This window comes from Eumetopias jubatus, unplaced genomic scaffold (assembly GCF_037043125.1).
Source record: "Eumetopias jubatus isolate StellerSeaLion01/CBP00866 unplaced genomic scaffold, mEumJub1_p1.0 scaffold_6, whole genome shotgun sequence".
NCBI lineage: Eukaryota > Metazoa > Chordata > Mammalia > Carnivora > Otariidae > Eumetopias > Eumetopias jubatus.
Genome location: NW_028274812.1, coordinates 121,160,479 through 121,174,440, shown reverse-complemented (window position 1 = coordinate 121,174,440; position 13,962 = coordinate 121,160,479). Strand labels below are relative to the sequence as shown.

Here is a 13,962-nt window from a genome sequence, read left to right as displayed (position 1 = left end):
TTTCTGGCCTCCTGTGCCCAAGGCAGTGGCAGTGTCCTCACCATACCTAGCAGTTTCCTGATTGGGGCGGGGGTGTGGGGAGGGGCAGTTGAAAGGGCCGGGGAATGGGACAGTAAGCTAGGAAAAATGCGTTGCTATGGCACCCGCGGGGTGGGGGGCGGGGGAATGGCGTTAAGGGACTGGCCTGGCGGGAGTTAGGGGAGGAGGAGGGGTGGGGGCGATGAGGGGGGGTGGGCGGGGTGGTGGGGCGGCCCCCCTAGGGGCGGGTCCTGAGCCCCTCCTGCATAGCGAGGAAATAAAGGCTCCCTGAAGTGCTTCCTCTCCGTCCCCCAACCTCCGCCTTTCAGGGAGGGGCGGAAGTGACGTGGCACGGGGCGGGTCCGTCCACGCACAATGGGCCATGGAGTTCTCGTTCGATGTGGATGCGCTGCTCCCGGAGCGGATCACGGTGCTGGATCAGCACCTGCGACCCCCAGCCCGCCGACCCGGAACCACAACGCCGGCCCGGTGACATCTCAAACCCGCCCCAAGGCCCTTATCTCCTTGTTCTTCTCAAAAACCTGGTCCAGGCACCACGCCCCCTTCTCACCGACTAGTGACCTCTCCTTTTGTTGCTCTGGCTCGCCCTTCTGGTGACCTTTGACCCTAGACCTAGTGGAGTTGATGGGCACTTGCATCTGTGACCTTTCACTCCTTGGCCTGATTTGTTCTAACCAAAGGATGTGGTTGACCCGCCCTTCCTGCTTCCCCACAATAACCTCAGGGAGGGGGGAGTGTAATGTATTGAAAAGAGGTGTGGCAGAAGTTTGGGTTCCAGAATGGTGGGGTGGAAAATCAGATCAGAGGTCTCCAAGGTAAGGTCAGAGAGTCTTAAGTGCCGAACCTGGGTTGAGCTTGTGGCCAAGGTTCCCGGGACCCTCTAATTCAGTGAGTATCTGACTCTTTGTTTCTTTTTTTCTGTAGTGTTGATCTGCAGCAGCAAATTATGACCATTGTAGATGAACTGGGCAAGGCTTCTGCCAAGGTACTGGGGAGTCTTTAGATGGAGGGGCTCTCTGGGGCCAGTAGATAAGGGAGGCATAGGTCCTTTGAAATGGACTTGCAGAAAGTCTGTCTATCTTCCCGGCAGGCCCAGCATCTTCCTGCTCCCATCACCAGTGCATCAAGGATGCAGAGTAACCGCCATGTCATGTATGTGCTCAAAGACACTTCAGCGCGACCGTGAGTTCCAAATGCCCTTCCATCCCATACTTGATTCCTTCCTCCCCTACCCCCTCTTCCTTTTTTGACTCTCCCTTACAAATAGTTGCTACTAGCTTGTTTTATTATTTTTCCCCATCCTACAGGGCTGGAAAAGGAGCCGTTATCGGCTTCCTTAAAGTTGGATACAAGAAACTCTTTGTACTGGTGAGTGTTACTGGAAGCTGAGAGTTCACATGCCTTGGCTTCTGAGAATAGAAGTGCTGGGAGTTGGGAGGCGGCAACGATGTCTGGGTCCTAAAAGGTACTTGTTTTTCTTTACCTCGTAGGATGATCGTGAGGCTCACAACGAGGTAGAACCACTGTGCATTCTAGACTTTTACATCCATGAGTCACTTCAGCGCCATGGCCATGGGCGAGAACTCTTCCACTATATGTTGCAGGTGTCACTTATCTTTTCACCAGTCCATCCAAAATAGAGACCAAAGGCCCCTTTGCGCTGAGCCCTTCCAGAGGCCCTGCCTTCCACCCTCCTGCCTGCCATGTTCCCATATCCTCCTATTCCCTTCCCAGGCTGCTGGGTTCCTGTTGGCATGCTCTCCCCCCACCTTCTCCTACCCTGAGTCTCCTGTTCCCTGCAGAAGGAGCGAGTTGAACCACACCAACTGGCCATTGACCGACCCTCACCGAAGCTGCTTAAGTTCCTGAATAAACATTACAACCTGGAGACCACAGTTCCACAGGTTAGAGGTTTCAGAGGGTAGATCCTTACTGATCCTTACTAATGCTCAGCAAAGAAGTGGCATCTTCCAAGCACTTCTTACTCCCCATTGTATAGGATTCATTTCATACAGTTAAGCTCTTCCTTTTTTTTCCCCTTTTTTTGTGGTAACATCTTTCATTCTGCAGCTATTCATTATCATCTGTTTTAATTTTTTGCTGTTCTGTATACCCAGTAATATGTTTGTGTCCCAAAAATAGCCAGCTCATTTGCACCTCCTTGTTTTTACAGAGGCCTTTACTGTTTATTAAGGCCCAGAAAAGTATATATTTTTTATCTTTCGGGAGCTTTGGCCTGATATGGAGAATGTGGTTAGTGTGTAAGTAAATACGGTATAACGTTACTAATGCTATCCATTCATTTAGCAGGTATTTATTGAGCACTTGACACTGTTCTGGACACTAGGAATACTTGACAAAACAGATAAAAGTTTCTGCCCTTGTGGAGCTTATATCCTAGTTGGTGAGACAAACATAATATATGACTATGTAGTATGGTTGATGGTACGTGCTCTAGAAAGATGAGAGCCACTAAGAAGGCTTGCGAGTACTGCCGTGGGGATGGGAGTGCATGGGGTTGTGAGTCAGATAATGGAGAGTGCAGAGAGGGCATCCCAGGCAAAAGGAATGGCTCATGCAAACTCCATGAGATAGGAATGTGCCTGAGCAAGTGAATTGGCTGGTGTGGCTACAGCCGCAGGAGTGAAGGGGAGTATGTAGATTAGATCAGGCAGCAGCGGGGGAGGAATAATATTTCCAACCTTACAGGTTATTGTAAAGGCTTTGGCTTATGCTCTGAGTGGAAAGAGGAGAGTCATAGTGGGTGTTTGAGCAGAGGGATGATATCATCATACTTTTAGCCAGACCACTTTGGCTGTTAAGGATAGAAGCAAGTAGACCAGTTAGGAGGCAACAATCCTGATGAAAAATGGTGGTGGCTCAAACCAAGATGGTAGCAGTAGAGAGGGTAAAGGGTGGTCAGATTTTAAATATTGTGAAGTTAAAGTAAATAAGATTTCCTGGTAGATTATCTGTGGAGAAAGAGAAAGAAGGAGTGAAGGATGATCCCAAACTCAGCCTGAGCCATTGGACAGATGAAGTTTATGTAACTGAGATGGTAGGTGGAGCAGCCTTGGGAAGATATAGTAGGAGTCCACTTTGATTTTGAAGAGGTTTGGAATAGAAAGGTCTCTGCATACATAGGGTATTGAAAGCAGTGAGGCAGATGAGGTCACCAAGGAGTGAGTATAGAGAAAGAAATGGTTCAAGGACTTGAGCCCTTGAGTACTCTTTTTTTTTTTTTTTTTAGATTTTATTTATTTATTTGACAGAGACACAGCAAGAGAGGGAACACAAGCAGGGGGAATGGGAGAGGGAGAAGCAGGCTTCCCGCTGAGCAGGGAGCCCAGTGTGGGGCTCGATCCCAGGACCCTGGAATCATGACCTGAGCCGAAGGCAGACGCTTAACGACTGAGCCACCCAGTACTCTTTTAAGAGGTGTCATGGATCAGGAGAACAGCACTAGTGAATTAGATGACAATTTTTAGGTAGGGTGCCCTGGAAGGCCAGTGAAGAAGGTGTTTCCAGGAGACAGAAGTGGCTTACTGAGTAAAATGCTGCTGATCAGTGAGTTCAGAAGAGGCCTGAGAGGTGACCGTTGTATTTAGTTACCTGAGATCACTGGTGATCCTAACCAGCCTTTTCTCTGCAGTGGTGGGTGGAAGTCTGAATGGATTGGGCTTTAGGAGATTGGGAAGCTAGGAGTGGAGATAACAAGAATAGGCCAGTCTTTTAAATGCTGACTTAATGGGGGCACCTGGGTGGCTCAGTTAGTGAGGTGTCTGACTCTTGATTTCAGCTCAGGTCATGATCCTCAGGGTCCTGGGATTGAGCCCAGTGTCTGTCGGGCTCCATGCTCAACGGGGAGTCGGCTTGAGGATTTCTCTCCCTCTCCCTCTGCCCCTCCCCCCACTCGCTCTGCAAGCTCATGCTCTCTCAAATAAGTAAATTTTTTTTTTTAAGATTTTATTTATTATTTGAGAGAGAGCGTGAGCACACGAGCGGGGTGAGGGGCAGAGGGAGAAGCAGGTTCCCTGCCCAGCAGGGAGCCCAATGTAGGACTTGATCCGAGAACTCCGGGATCGTTACCTGAACCGAAGGCAGATGTTTAACTGGCTGAGCCACCCAGGTTCCCCTTTCAAATAAGTAAATCTTAAAAAAAAAAAAAAAAATATGCAGCTTTACGGGGAACAAGGAAATAGACAAGAGCTAGAGGGGAAAATGGATTGAGAGAGGGTTGATTGTTTTCAGTTGGAAGAACCAACAGCATAAGAATGACTCGGTAGAGAGAAAATGTGATGATGTCAGAGAACGTGAGGAGATTTGCTGAAGCAATGTCATGGGCAGGAGGGGTTGGGATTGGGTTGACAAGTTTGCCTTGGATTCAGAGCATGGACACTTAATCCACTGTAATATGATTTGATTGATGTGCTTACAAAGGAGGCATAAAGACGTGGTGAGTGCTACCCTTGGGGTGGGAATTGGGTAAAGGAAGGCTTGACTTAAGCTTAATCTTGAAAGGTGAATGTCATGGGGATAGTGGACAGGTGGGCAGGCTAAAGTGCATTTCATATACAGGAACCAGCATGAGCAAAAGCAGATAGGTATTCAATTATCTTCTGGGGTACTGCAGGCAGTTTGGTGTGGCAGGAGCGCTGGGCATGTCCTTGTTTCTGGAGGAGGGTGGGTGGCTGGACAGGGTCAAGGCAGGAAACAGGCAGGGTCTATTTATATTTAGAATGTCCTCCCCTAGTACATTGTTCCATTAAGAGGCAGTGGAGAGCAGTGGAAGGAGCAAAGTATTAGGCATAGCCAGGTAACCTATAAGACCAAAACATTATAGAATATAAATAATCATGTAAACAATGATTCATGAGCTCTGTGTGCTAGCTACATGGATCATCTCAGTTGATCCTTGTACATCTCTTTGAGGTGGGTACTTTTATTGACTCCATTTGGGGTTTATACAGATTAGTGATTTGACCAAGTTCACATGGCTAGTAAGTGGCAGAGCAAGAATTTGAACCCATTGCCACTCTTTTTTTAAAAAATGTTAAACATTTTATTTATTATTTGTTTATTCCTTTTTTTTTTTTTAAGATTTTATTTACTTGACAGAGAGACACAGCGAGAGAGGGAACACAAGCAGGGGGAGTGGGAGAGGGAGAAGCAGGCTTCCCGCGGAGCAGGGAGCCCGATGCAGGGCTCGATCCCAGAACCCTGGGATCATGACCTGAGCCGAAGACAGCCGCTTGACAGACTGAGCCACCCAGGCGCCCCTATTTATTTCTTTATTGCTATTTTTTAAATTTAAATTCAATTAACCCATTGCCCACTCTTGATGACTACACTGTATTATTCCTGGCTGAACTGCTACAGCTAGGGTCTGGGGCTTGAGGCCTAGTTCTGTCACTTGTCAGCTACTTGGCTTTGGGCAGGCCATGTCTCCAAGCCTTTACTCTTTTAACACAGGGACTCCAAGGATTGTTGTGAAGGCCAAATTGAATATGATAATATAATGAAATCACTCTAAGTCAGTTACTAGTTATCAAAGTGGCACCCTGTTCTCCAGCATGTCTTCCCTTGACAGTTCCACCCATTTGAACCCTACTTAAAGCTTAGTTTTTCTCAGTATTTGTATACTTAAGCCGTTTGGCCTGGTGTGTATATGTATGTATGTTTAAGCTTCTGTTTTGAAAGTTTTGGATGCCTCTTCTTCCCTGGTGTTTTGTGCGCTCTGTCTCCATTAGCCTGGGTTCTGGGAGAACTAAAAAGTAGGGTACAGACTTTTGGTTTTTGAGATAAAATGCACTCTTTTAATTATCTAAAATACACAGTTCAGTGGTTTTTAGTATATTCACAGTGTTGTCTGATTTTCCGTGCTAATTCCAAAACTTTTCCATCACACAAAGAGAAACCCAGAACTCATTAAGCAGTCACTTCCCATACCCCTTTCCCCAGCCTTTGTCGACCAGTAATCTGCTCTCTCTGGCAATTTGCTTATTCTGCACATTTTATATAAATGGAGTCCTACAATTTGTTTGGCTTTCACTTACCATAATGTTTTCAGAGGGTTCATCCATGTTGCAGCATGTATTAGTACCACATCCCTTTTTATGGGTGAATAATATTCACCTATATCATATGGATATGGGTGAATATTATTACCCATAATATTATTACATATGGATATATGATATCCATATATCATATGGATATACTACATTTTGTTTATCCATTCATCAGCTGATTCACATTTGGTTGTTTCCATGTTTTAGTGATGAATATTTGTAAGATTTTGTTTGCACGTATCTTTTCAGTTTTCTTGGGTATATACCTAAGAGTGGAATTACTGGGTCGTATGGTAATTCTTCAACTTTTGAGGAACTGACACAATGTTTTTCCACAATGACTACAACATTTTACATCCTCTACCAGCAATGTACAAGTATTCCAATTTCTCAACATCTTCACCAACATTTGTCATTTTCCTTTTTTTTTTTTTTTAAGATTTTATTCATTCACTTGACAGAGAGAGAGAGCACAAGCAGGGGGAGCAGCAGGCAGAGGGAGAGGGAGAAGCAGGCTCCCCACGGAGCAGGGAGCCTGACATGGGCCAATCCCAGGACCTGGGATCACAATCCGAACCCAAGGCAGAAGCTTAATTGACTGAGCCACCCAGGCGCCCCACCTTTTTTTTAAATTATCTATGGTAGCGGGTATGCACTGGTATCTCTTTGTATCTCTTTGTAGTTTTGATTTGCATCTCCTTGTTGACTAATGATGTTCAGCATCTTTTCAAGTGCCATTTGCATATCTTCAGAGAAATGTTTATTCAAGTGCTATGCCCTTTTTTTTTTTTTTTTTTTTAAGTAGTTGCTACACCCAGCCTGGAGCCCAACACGGGGCTTGAACTCATGACCCTGAGATCAAGACCTGAGCTGAAATCAAGAGCCAGATACTTAACCAACTGAGCCACCCAGGCACCCTCCTTGTGCTTATTTTTAAAGTGTGTTCTTTGTTCTTGAGTTGTAACTGTTCTTTATGTGTTCTAGATATAGAACAGATGTATGATTTGCAAATACTTTTTCCTATTCTGTGGGTTTTTTCATTTTCTTGATCGTGTCTTTGGAAGTAGAAAAGATTTTGCTTTTGGCAAAGTCCAGTTTCTTTTTTTTTCTTTTGTTGCTTGTGCTTTGGTGTCATATTTAGGAAACGATTGCCTAATCCAAGGCATGAAGATTTTCCCATTTCTTTCTTTCTTTTTTTTTTTTTTAGGGAGAGTGCATGAGCAGGGTGGGGGCGCAGAGGGAGAGAATCTTAAGCAGACTCCTAGTTGAGTGCGGAGCCTGATGCGGAGGTCAATCTCATGACCCTAAGATCATGACCTGAGCCGAAACCAAGAGTCAGCCACTCAACTGACTGAGCCACCCAAGCACCACCCCCCCATGTTTCCTTCTAAGAGTTTCATAGTTTTAGCTCTTGACAGATCTTTGGGGTGCCTGCCTGGCTCAGTCTGAAGAGCATGTGACTCTTGATCCTCCAAATTGTGAGTTTGAGCCCCACATTGGATGCAGAGATTACTTAAGTAAATAAACTTAAAAAATTTTTTTAAACCCAAAACATTTAGGGTTTTTGACCCAGTTAAAATTATTTTTGTCTGATGTGAGGTAGAGGTCCACATTCATGATCTTGCATGTGAATATTCAGTTGTCCAAGCACCATTTGTTAAAGAAGCTGTTTTCCCCCCATTGAATCGTATTGGCCCTCCGTTGAAAATTAACCATAGACATTTGGGTTTATTTCTGGACTCTATTCATGCCATTGGTCTGTATGTCTAGCTTCAGGCCTCTTCCATACCATTTTGATTGCGATACCTTGTAAGTTTTGAAATCAGGAAGTGTGAATGCTCCCAAGATTGTTTTGGCTATTTGAGGTCCTTTATAATTCCATATCAACTTTTAGAATCAGCTTATCAGGGTCTGAGTTTTTGACTGAGTTTGTCAACAAGGACAGGAAGGCTGGCTTCTGTTCCTCCCGCTGTGGTTTTTATGGGACCAGGTTCTGTCCCCATGTAGTGGTGAATGGCTGAATGAACAACATATATTTCACTTGTTTCATCTCATAGGTCAACAACTTTGTGATCTTCGAAGGCTTCTTTGCCCATCAGCATCGTAAGTTTTGTCACCTTGTGTGTGTTGGCCAAGTAGTTGGGGTGAGGGGAAGGAAAGAGGTGGATTCTTGATCCCACTGGCCCCCTCACTGAGGGGCACCGCCGCTTCCTTCCTCACAGGGCCCCCTGCTCCCTCCCTGAGGGCATCTCGACACTCTCGGGCTGCCACGGTTGATCCTACACCCGCTGGTAAAGCTGCAGTGAATGGGCGAAACTGTAGGCCATGGTGGCTAGTTCTTCTGGAGGCCACAGGGGGCACAGTGCAATTGTGGTCAATTTGGGAGAATTCTCAAGCAGCCCAAGTCTCCAGCAGTTGTTACCCATCTGCTTTTGCCCTCATGAGCTTAGTACATCTTACGCTTGTCAGAACGTTTAACTAAGTGAGCTCACTGGGACCTGTTTGGTGATTGATATTGGTGCGGTCTCTTGTCGCTTCAGGCCCATCGAAATAGGCCAGGGTCACCTTCCTTTGCAGACCCCTCAGGTTTCTGTCAGTCAAGGGACAGACAAGTGCGGTCAGCCCTTCCATTTCCAGTCATAGAATAGTGACATGAATGGTCCAAAGTTTAAATATGAGTTCTAGAAAATAACGCTCAGATTTTATATTTCCCACCAAATAATGAAATCAATCTGGAGAAACCAAATCTAGGAGGTACTGAAATGCTGCCCGAGCTCCCCATTCCACCCTCAAACACACATATTCCCTGCCAGTCTGAGCCCCACTCCTCCTTCCTCACTGCCTCCCACAGCTTGCATGGAAGTGCCCTCTTGCTGAGCTAGCTGGCTTTGTGGCTAGCTCTCCCCTCCTCCGTGGCCAGGAACGGGAGTAACCACTACCCAGAGAACAATCTGTTACCATTTACTAGCTTTGACCAGTGTCAGGCACTGGGAAGCAATTCATATCCATGACTCGCTTTGCTTGCCACGGCCTCACCCATCCAGCTCCTGCGGACTACAGGCTGTGAGAGGGAGTGAGGGCCACCTAGGGCGGTGAGGGCCCAAGCCCACAGGGGAGGGGACCATGGATAAAGCTTAAGTGGATTTGCTGAGAAATCTCTCCTTTGCCACACACAGTAGAGAACCTCTTGAGAGGGAAAGGGAGGGAGCAAATAGAAGAGCGAGGGCATGGGAAGCAGAGCTTTGGGTAGTATGTTAGCCTCCCATTTACTCTGCTAACTCCAAATGTCTTTGTTTTCTCCTCATACTTTGTTTTTCCTAATAAAGCTTCAATCTTGCTCTAGAAGGAGAGGTTCTGCCCTACCCTAACCTCCCCTGATCTCTCCAAAGCAATTCCTAATTAACCAAGGACTTTGTCCATCTCATCTAGAGGGCCTGGCTGGGACCATTCCACTGCCCCAGAATACCAGGGGGGCCTGACAGCACCCACTGACAGTAAGAGCTTGCCTCCCTTAGCCGCCTTTCTCCTGCATCTCCCAGGCCTGAGTCTCCCCCTAGAACTTTTCCCCCAACTCTGCATTTGGCCTGCTCCTTCTGGCTCCCCTCAAAAGTGCTCCAGCATTTCCCCTGAATTCCCTCTTGGTGTGAAGGCATTGCCACAGGGCTTCTTCTGCGATGGAGCTGAACTGAACTCTCTCCTTCCCCAGGAGGAACTGTGGTGTCAGGGAGCAGAGGTTTGGGGTCAAGGGGGTAGTAGCTGGGAGGAGGGGTGCAAAGTATATCTTCTAATGCTTACCTTGTCTGTGTCCTGTCCACTGTCAGCTCCAGCAAGAAAGCTGCCACCCAAGAGAGCAGAGGGAGACATTAAGCCATATTCCTCTAGTGACCGAGAATGTAAGAATGGGGTAGGGTGGCTGGGCCTTGGGGGCGTTAACCCAGGACAAGGAGTAGTTCTCTCTAAAGGCGCTGATTTCTCTTTTTTTCTACCCAAATCTTTCCTGTCATCACTCTCTTCTCCTTTTTCTTCTTTCTCCATCTTGCTGTGTATTTTCCCTCTTGCCAGTTCTGAAGGTAGCTGTGGAACCTCCGTGGCCCCTAAACAGGGCCCCTCGCCGTGCTACACCTCCAGCCCATCCACCCCCCCGCTCCAGCAGCCTGGGAAACTCACCAGAACGGGGTCCCCTCCGCCCCTTTGTGCCAGAGCAGGAGTTGCTGCGTTCCCTGCGCCTCTGCCCCCCACACCCTACCGCCCGCCTTCTGCTTGCTACCGACCCTGGGGGCAGCCCAGCCCAACGTCGGCGCACCAGGTAATAGGAGTTGGAGGGTTAGGGAGCCTCAGAACTGTCAAAGAGGGTGTTAGCAATGGCAAAGGGCAGTTTGAATCTGCCAGAGATGAGCAGCAATAGGACAGGGGGATTGGAGAGTCCTGACACCTTTTGAGAAGAATATATTGGACCAGATTTGTGGGAGCAGTCTAGAAAGCAGTTACGTGAAGGAGTAGAATAGTACTTTATATGGCGTCTAGGGACTCTCGTTTTTAAAGTGAGAGGTGGGAGAAAGATTGGAATAACAGATCCATTGGGTTGGGGTGAACTGAGTCTCTCATATTGGGGAAATCTTGGTTTAATGCCTACTGGGAAGATGCAATGTTTCTGACAGTTTGGGGAGCCACTGGCCTCATGTTAGTGCTTTGTATAGCAGGAACCCATCCCAGCAAATGGAGTGGGTATCTCCTTGATTTCTCTCCCTAGCTTTCTCTTCACCTCTGACTTCTCTTTCTGTTTTTCTCTCTCCCCCATTTTCCCTTTCCCTTTCTCCTGTCCATAACACCCTTCCACAGCTCCCTTCCCCGTTCTGATGAGAGTCGATACTGACAGATAATTACCCCCCCCCCCCCGCTTCCTTCCCTGGGAGACCTGGGGTAGGCAGAGCCCCTTCTCCCTGAGAACCCCAGGTCCACTTTTCCATTGTAGTCCCCAGGTTCCAGCGGAACCTGACAGAGCTCGTAGGAGTCCCTCTTCCTCTTTCTTGGGCAAAGGTGTTGTCAGGGTCCCAGATGGCCTAATACTTTGTAGCTTTTCTTACTGTAGAAAGCACGCCTTCTTTCCTAAGTGGGCTCTGAACACTCCCACAAGATAGCCTGATTCGCTGCCAGATCCCTTGGTTGGGGGGCTCATACTCATTATCCAGAGAAGCACACTCTTGCTTGCTATTAGAATCTAGAACAGCTTAGGAAGGTCCAAGGGCCTCCTATGCCAGGGAAACCTTTTAAGGAGTCTTGTCCATGGAGTAAATCCCATAGTCCTTCTACAGTGTTACTGGTGGCTCAAATACTGTTTTGTGCTGCCTACCACACTTATTTTCTCAGCCTGCTGAAGCCAGCCAACGAGCTTTGCTTCAGAGCAGTTCAATGATAAAGGACAAGGTCCCCAAAGGGATCGACTCAACATTGCCAAACTTTTAATCTCCCCATGTTTTGTGTATGTGTCCAGGAACCCCTAAGCCGATGTCTGCTTTGAGGCTCTCAAGATTCCCCACACTTCTAAAGATACCACCACTTCCCCCAGATCCAGATTCTGTGAGGGAGTTTGTTTCTTGGCAGTAGATCCCACTGAGCATCCTGGGATCACTCTTAGCCATGTTTCAGAAGACAAGCCCTGAGTCTCAAGTATCCGTTAGCTTCTGGGATCCCCTCTCGCATACACCCTGCCCCAGTAGCTAGGTGATGATATATTCCAGTCTAGTGAGATTGTTTCGAGGTGATAGGGGAACTCTTCCTCTGGCCTTCCTCCATAGCAAGAACCTTCCCTGCTCCATACCCAGGGTATGGACCATCTTCCCCCCCTACTCTGAATGTGTGGTAGATCAGGTACCCCCACTGTGTTCCCCCATCCCAGTACTTGGGAGCAGGATCTCCCTCTCTCCCAACTCCTTTTCCTTCTCCTTTTCAGTGTTGTCTGAATAAAGTGTGCATTCTTTTGTGTTTTTTAAATGGACATTTTCAATGAAAAAAAAAATCAAAAAACCCCAAACTTTAGGTCTCAGCCTCGTTTGTGTGTCACCTGATTTTTTTCCTTGGGATCCCTGGTCCTCTGATCTTCCTTACCTTTGTGATCTGCTGGATCTTCTGCGGATTCTGTCTCCTGTCAGTCACTGGATCCCTCTGTATAGGCTTCTAGATCTACTCCCCCATTCCCTCCAGAAACTCCAGCTCTTCCCAGTGACTTCTACCCTTTAGCGTAGGCCAGCCATTGCTGAAATGTCAAGATTTACCCACATCTCTGGGATCCACTCATTGCCTCCTGACTATTCCCTGGATTCCTCTTCCCATTGATTTCTTGCCCGCTCCCCCCACCCTTGGACCTCTCTCAAGACAATTCCTTTTCCTCCTGAATTCAGCCTTGTCACTCCCTATTTCCCTCTGGTCTGATGTATCCTATAATTAAAGTAACCATGTTTTCTAAACCAAACACCAGGGCACCTGCTCCAACAAATTTTTTTGCCTGAGTCTGGTTTTCTGACATAGCTTGGATCACATTTAGCCTTACTTTTAACACATTAGACCTTAACAGCAACAAACCAGAACTGCTCCAGAAAATCTTGGGGTATTAAAATGAGCTCCCTTCCCTTTTCTGAGGCACAGCTTAGTTTAAAACCCCATAGGAATGGTAATTACCCTTCTCTGTTTCCTGTACTATTCCTTTCATTCCTCTCCTCTGATTCCTCCATACCCACTCATCTTTCTTCCTATAGCCTCTTCCCCATCATCTCCCATTTCTTCTACAGGGGGGCTCCCCCGGGGCTGGTAGCCCAAAGCTGCTGCTACAGCCGCCATGGGGGGCTGAATTCCCCCTCCCCCAATACAGGTAAGTATTCATCCCTCCTTACCCTCAAATCGGGTAGGCCATATTCTCTACCTACTCCAGCCTTCCCATGCACGTGCCTGGTGTTTCCATAGGCAACCAAGAATGGAAGCAGGGGGAGCAGGAAACAGAGAATAGGTGAGGTCTGAGCCCCTCCTCCACCAGCCTCCCACCACCTCTGACTCCTTTTCCTAACATCACTCTCAGCTCCTTTCTCCTCTGAACTTCAGCTCCTCCCACAAACTGTTCTGCCTAACATCCTAATATCCTGAAACCCTCTTTCCCCATAGGCTCAACTCGTGCTTACCTTTGGTACTGAGGGGTTTCAAATTTGGACGTAGCACTAATGGTTTCAGCCTCATACGCCATCATATGTCCTACTCTACATCAGGGCCAGACAGACCTTCAAGAGCCTCTGCTCTTAATTGCCACTTTAATATCCCTATAACCCACTCTCCATCTCCCTCCCACCTACCAGGTCTGCCGGCGAGGAGCAGGTCTTGTCACAGGCTGGCTCTGGGGAGGAACACATGCACACGGTTCCCCCACAGGCCCAGGCCTGGACAATGGGTGGGGACATATTCAACGCCAGGTTCATTCGAAACTTGCAGGACCGTCGCAGCACCAGGCCTTGGTGACCGCAACCCACCCCCCCCTCACATCTTCGAAGTCCGTATTCTCACTACAGGAGGCAGCCAAAGCCCGCCCTCATAATGGATGTATTCATGCATTCATTCATTAATTCAACAGGCTTTAACAATGCCAAGTCACTTGTATTTTATTTTTAACCTGAGTAATAAAAGTATTTATTTTTATCACGAGAGCTACCGGAAGTTGATTGTCATTATTTCGACCCCACCCCTCGCTCTTCGCTGTACCTGGTTCGGGCCCATCTTCTCCCAGGTTTTTGCGCAAGCGCCACGGGTGACGCGGCCCCCGCTCGCCAGGACCTAATTTACTGCGCAAGCGCTCTGAGACGGCCTCGCGAGC

The 13,962-nt window shown here is 47.6% G+C and overlaps 1 protein-coding gene across 6 annotated transcripts; it reads left to right on the top strand.

Moving 5' to 3' along the window:
• Positions 1-363: 363 nt before the first annotated feature.
• Positions 364-13,795, top strand: ATAT1 (alpha tubulin acetyltransferase 1). Of its 6 annotated transcripts, none has more exons than XM_028091056.2 (13): positions 365-507; positions 964-1,024; positions 1,130-1,221; positions 1,347-1,407; positions 1,530-1,643; positions 1,842-1,943; positions 8,168-8,213; positions 8,333-8,401; positions 9,932-10,003; positions 10,173-10,416; positions 12,896-12,975; positions 13,068-13,110; positions 13,451-13,795. In XM_028091056.2, the coding sequence occupies exons 1-13, from the start codon at positions 401-403 to the stop codon at positions 13,608-13,610; spliced, it is 1,251 nt and encodes a 416-aa protein (XP_027946857.1). In that variant the 5' UTR covers positions 365-400; the 3' UTR covers positions 13,611-13,795. The 6 variants fall into 6 exon arrangements, with proteins under 6 accessions (XP_027946858.1, XP_027946857.1, XP_087880215.1 ...); XM_028091054.2 differs by lacking the exon at positions 365-507 and adding an exon at positions 695-854; XM_088024087.1 differs by lacking the exons at positions 365-507; positions 13,068-13,110 and adding an exon at positions 693-854.
• Positions 13,796-13,962: the final 167 nt, after the last annotated feature.

Excerpts from the sequence above, each read along its gene's own strand:
- ATAT1 (XM_088024087.1), top strand. The coding sequence starts at position 721 with ATGTGGTTGACCCGCCCTTCCTGCTTCCCCACAATAACCTCAGGGAGG. Across the intron at positions 1,644-1,841 it reads TCTTCCACTATATGTTGCAG|AAGGAGCGAGTTGAACCACA; the intron begins GTGTCACTTATC and ends TGTTCCCTGCAG. Across the intron at positions 10,417-12,895 it reads GCCCAACGTCGGCGCACCAG|GGGGGCTCCCCCGGGGCTGG; the intron begins GTAATAGGAGTT and ends TTTCTTCTACAG.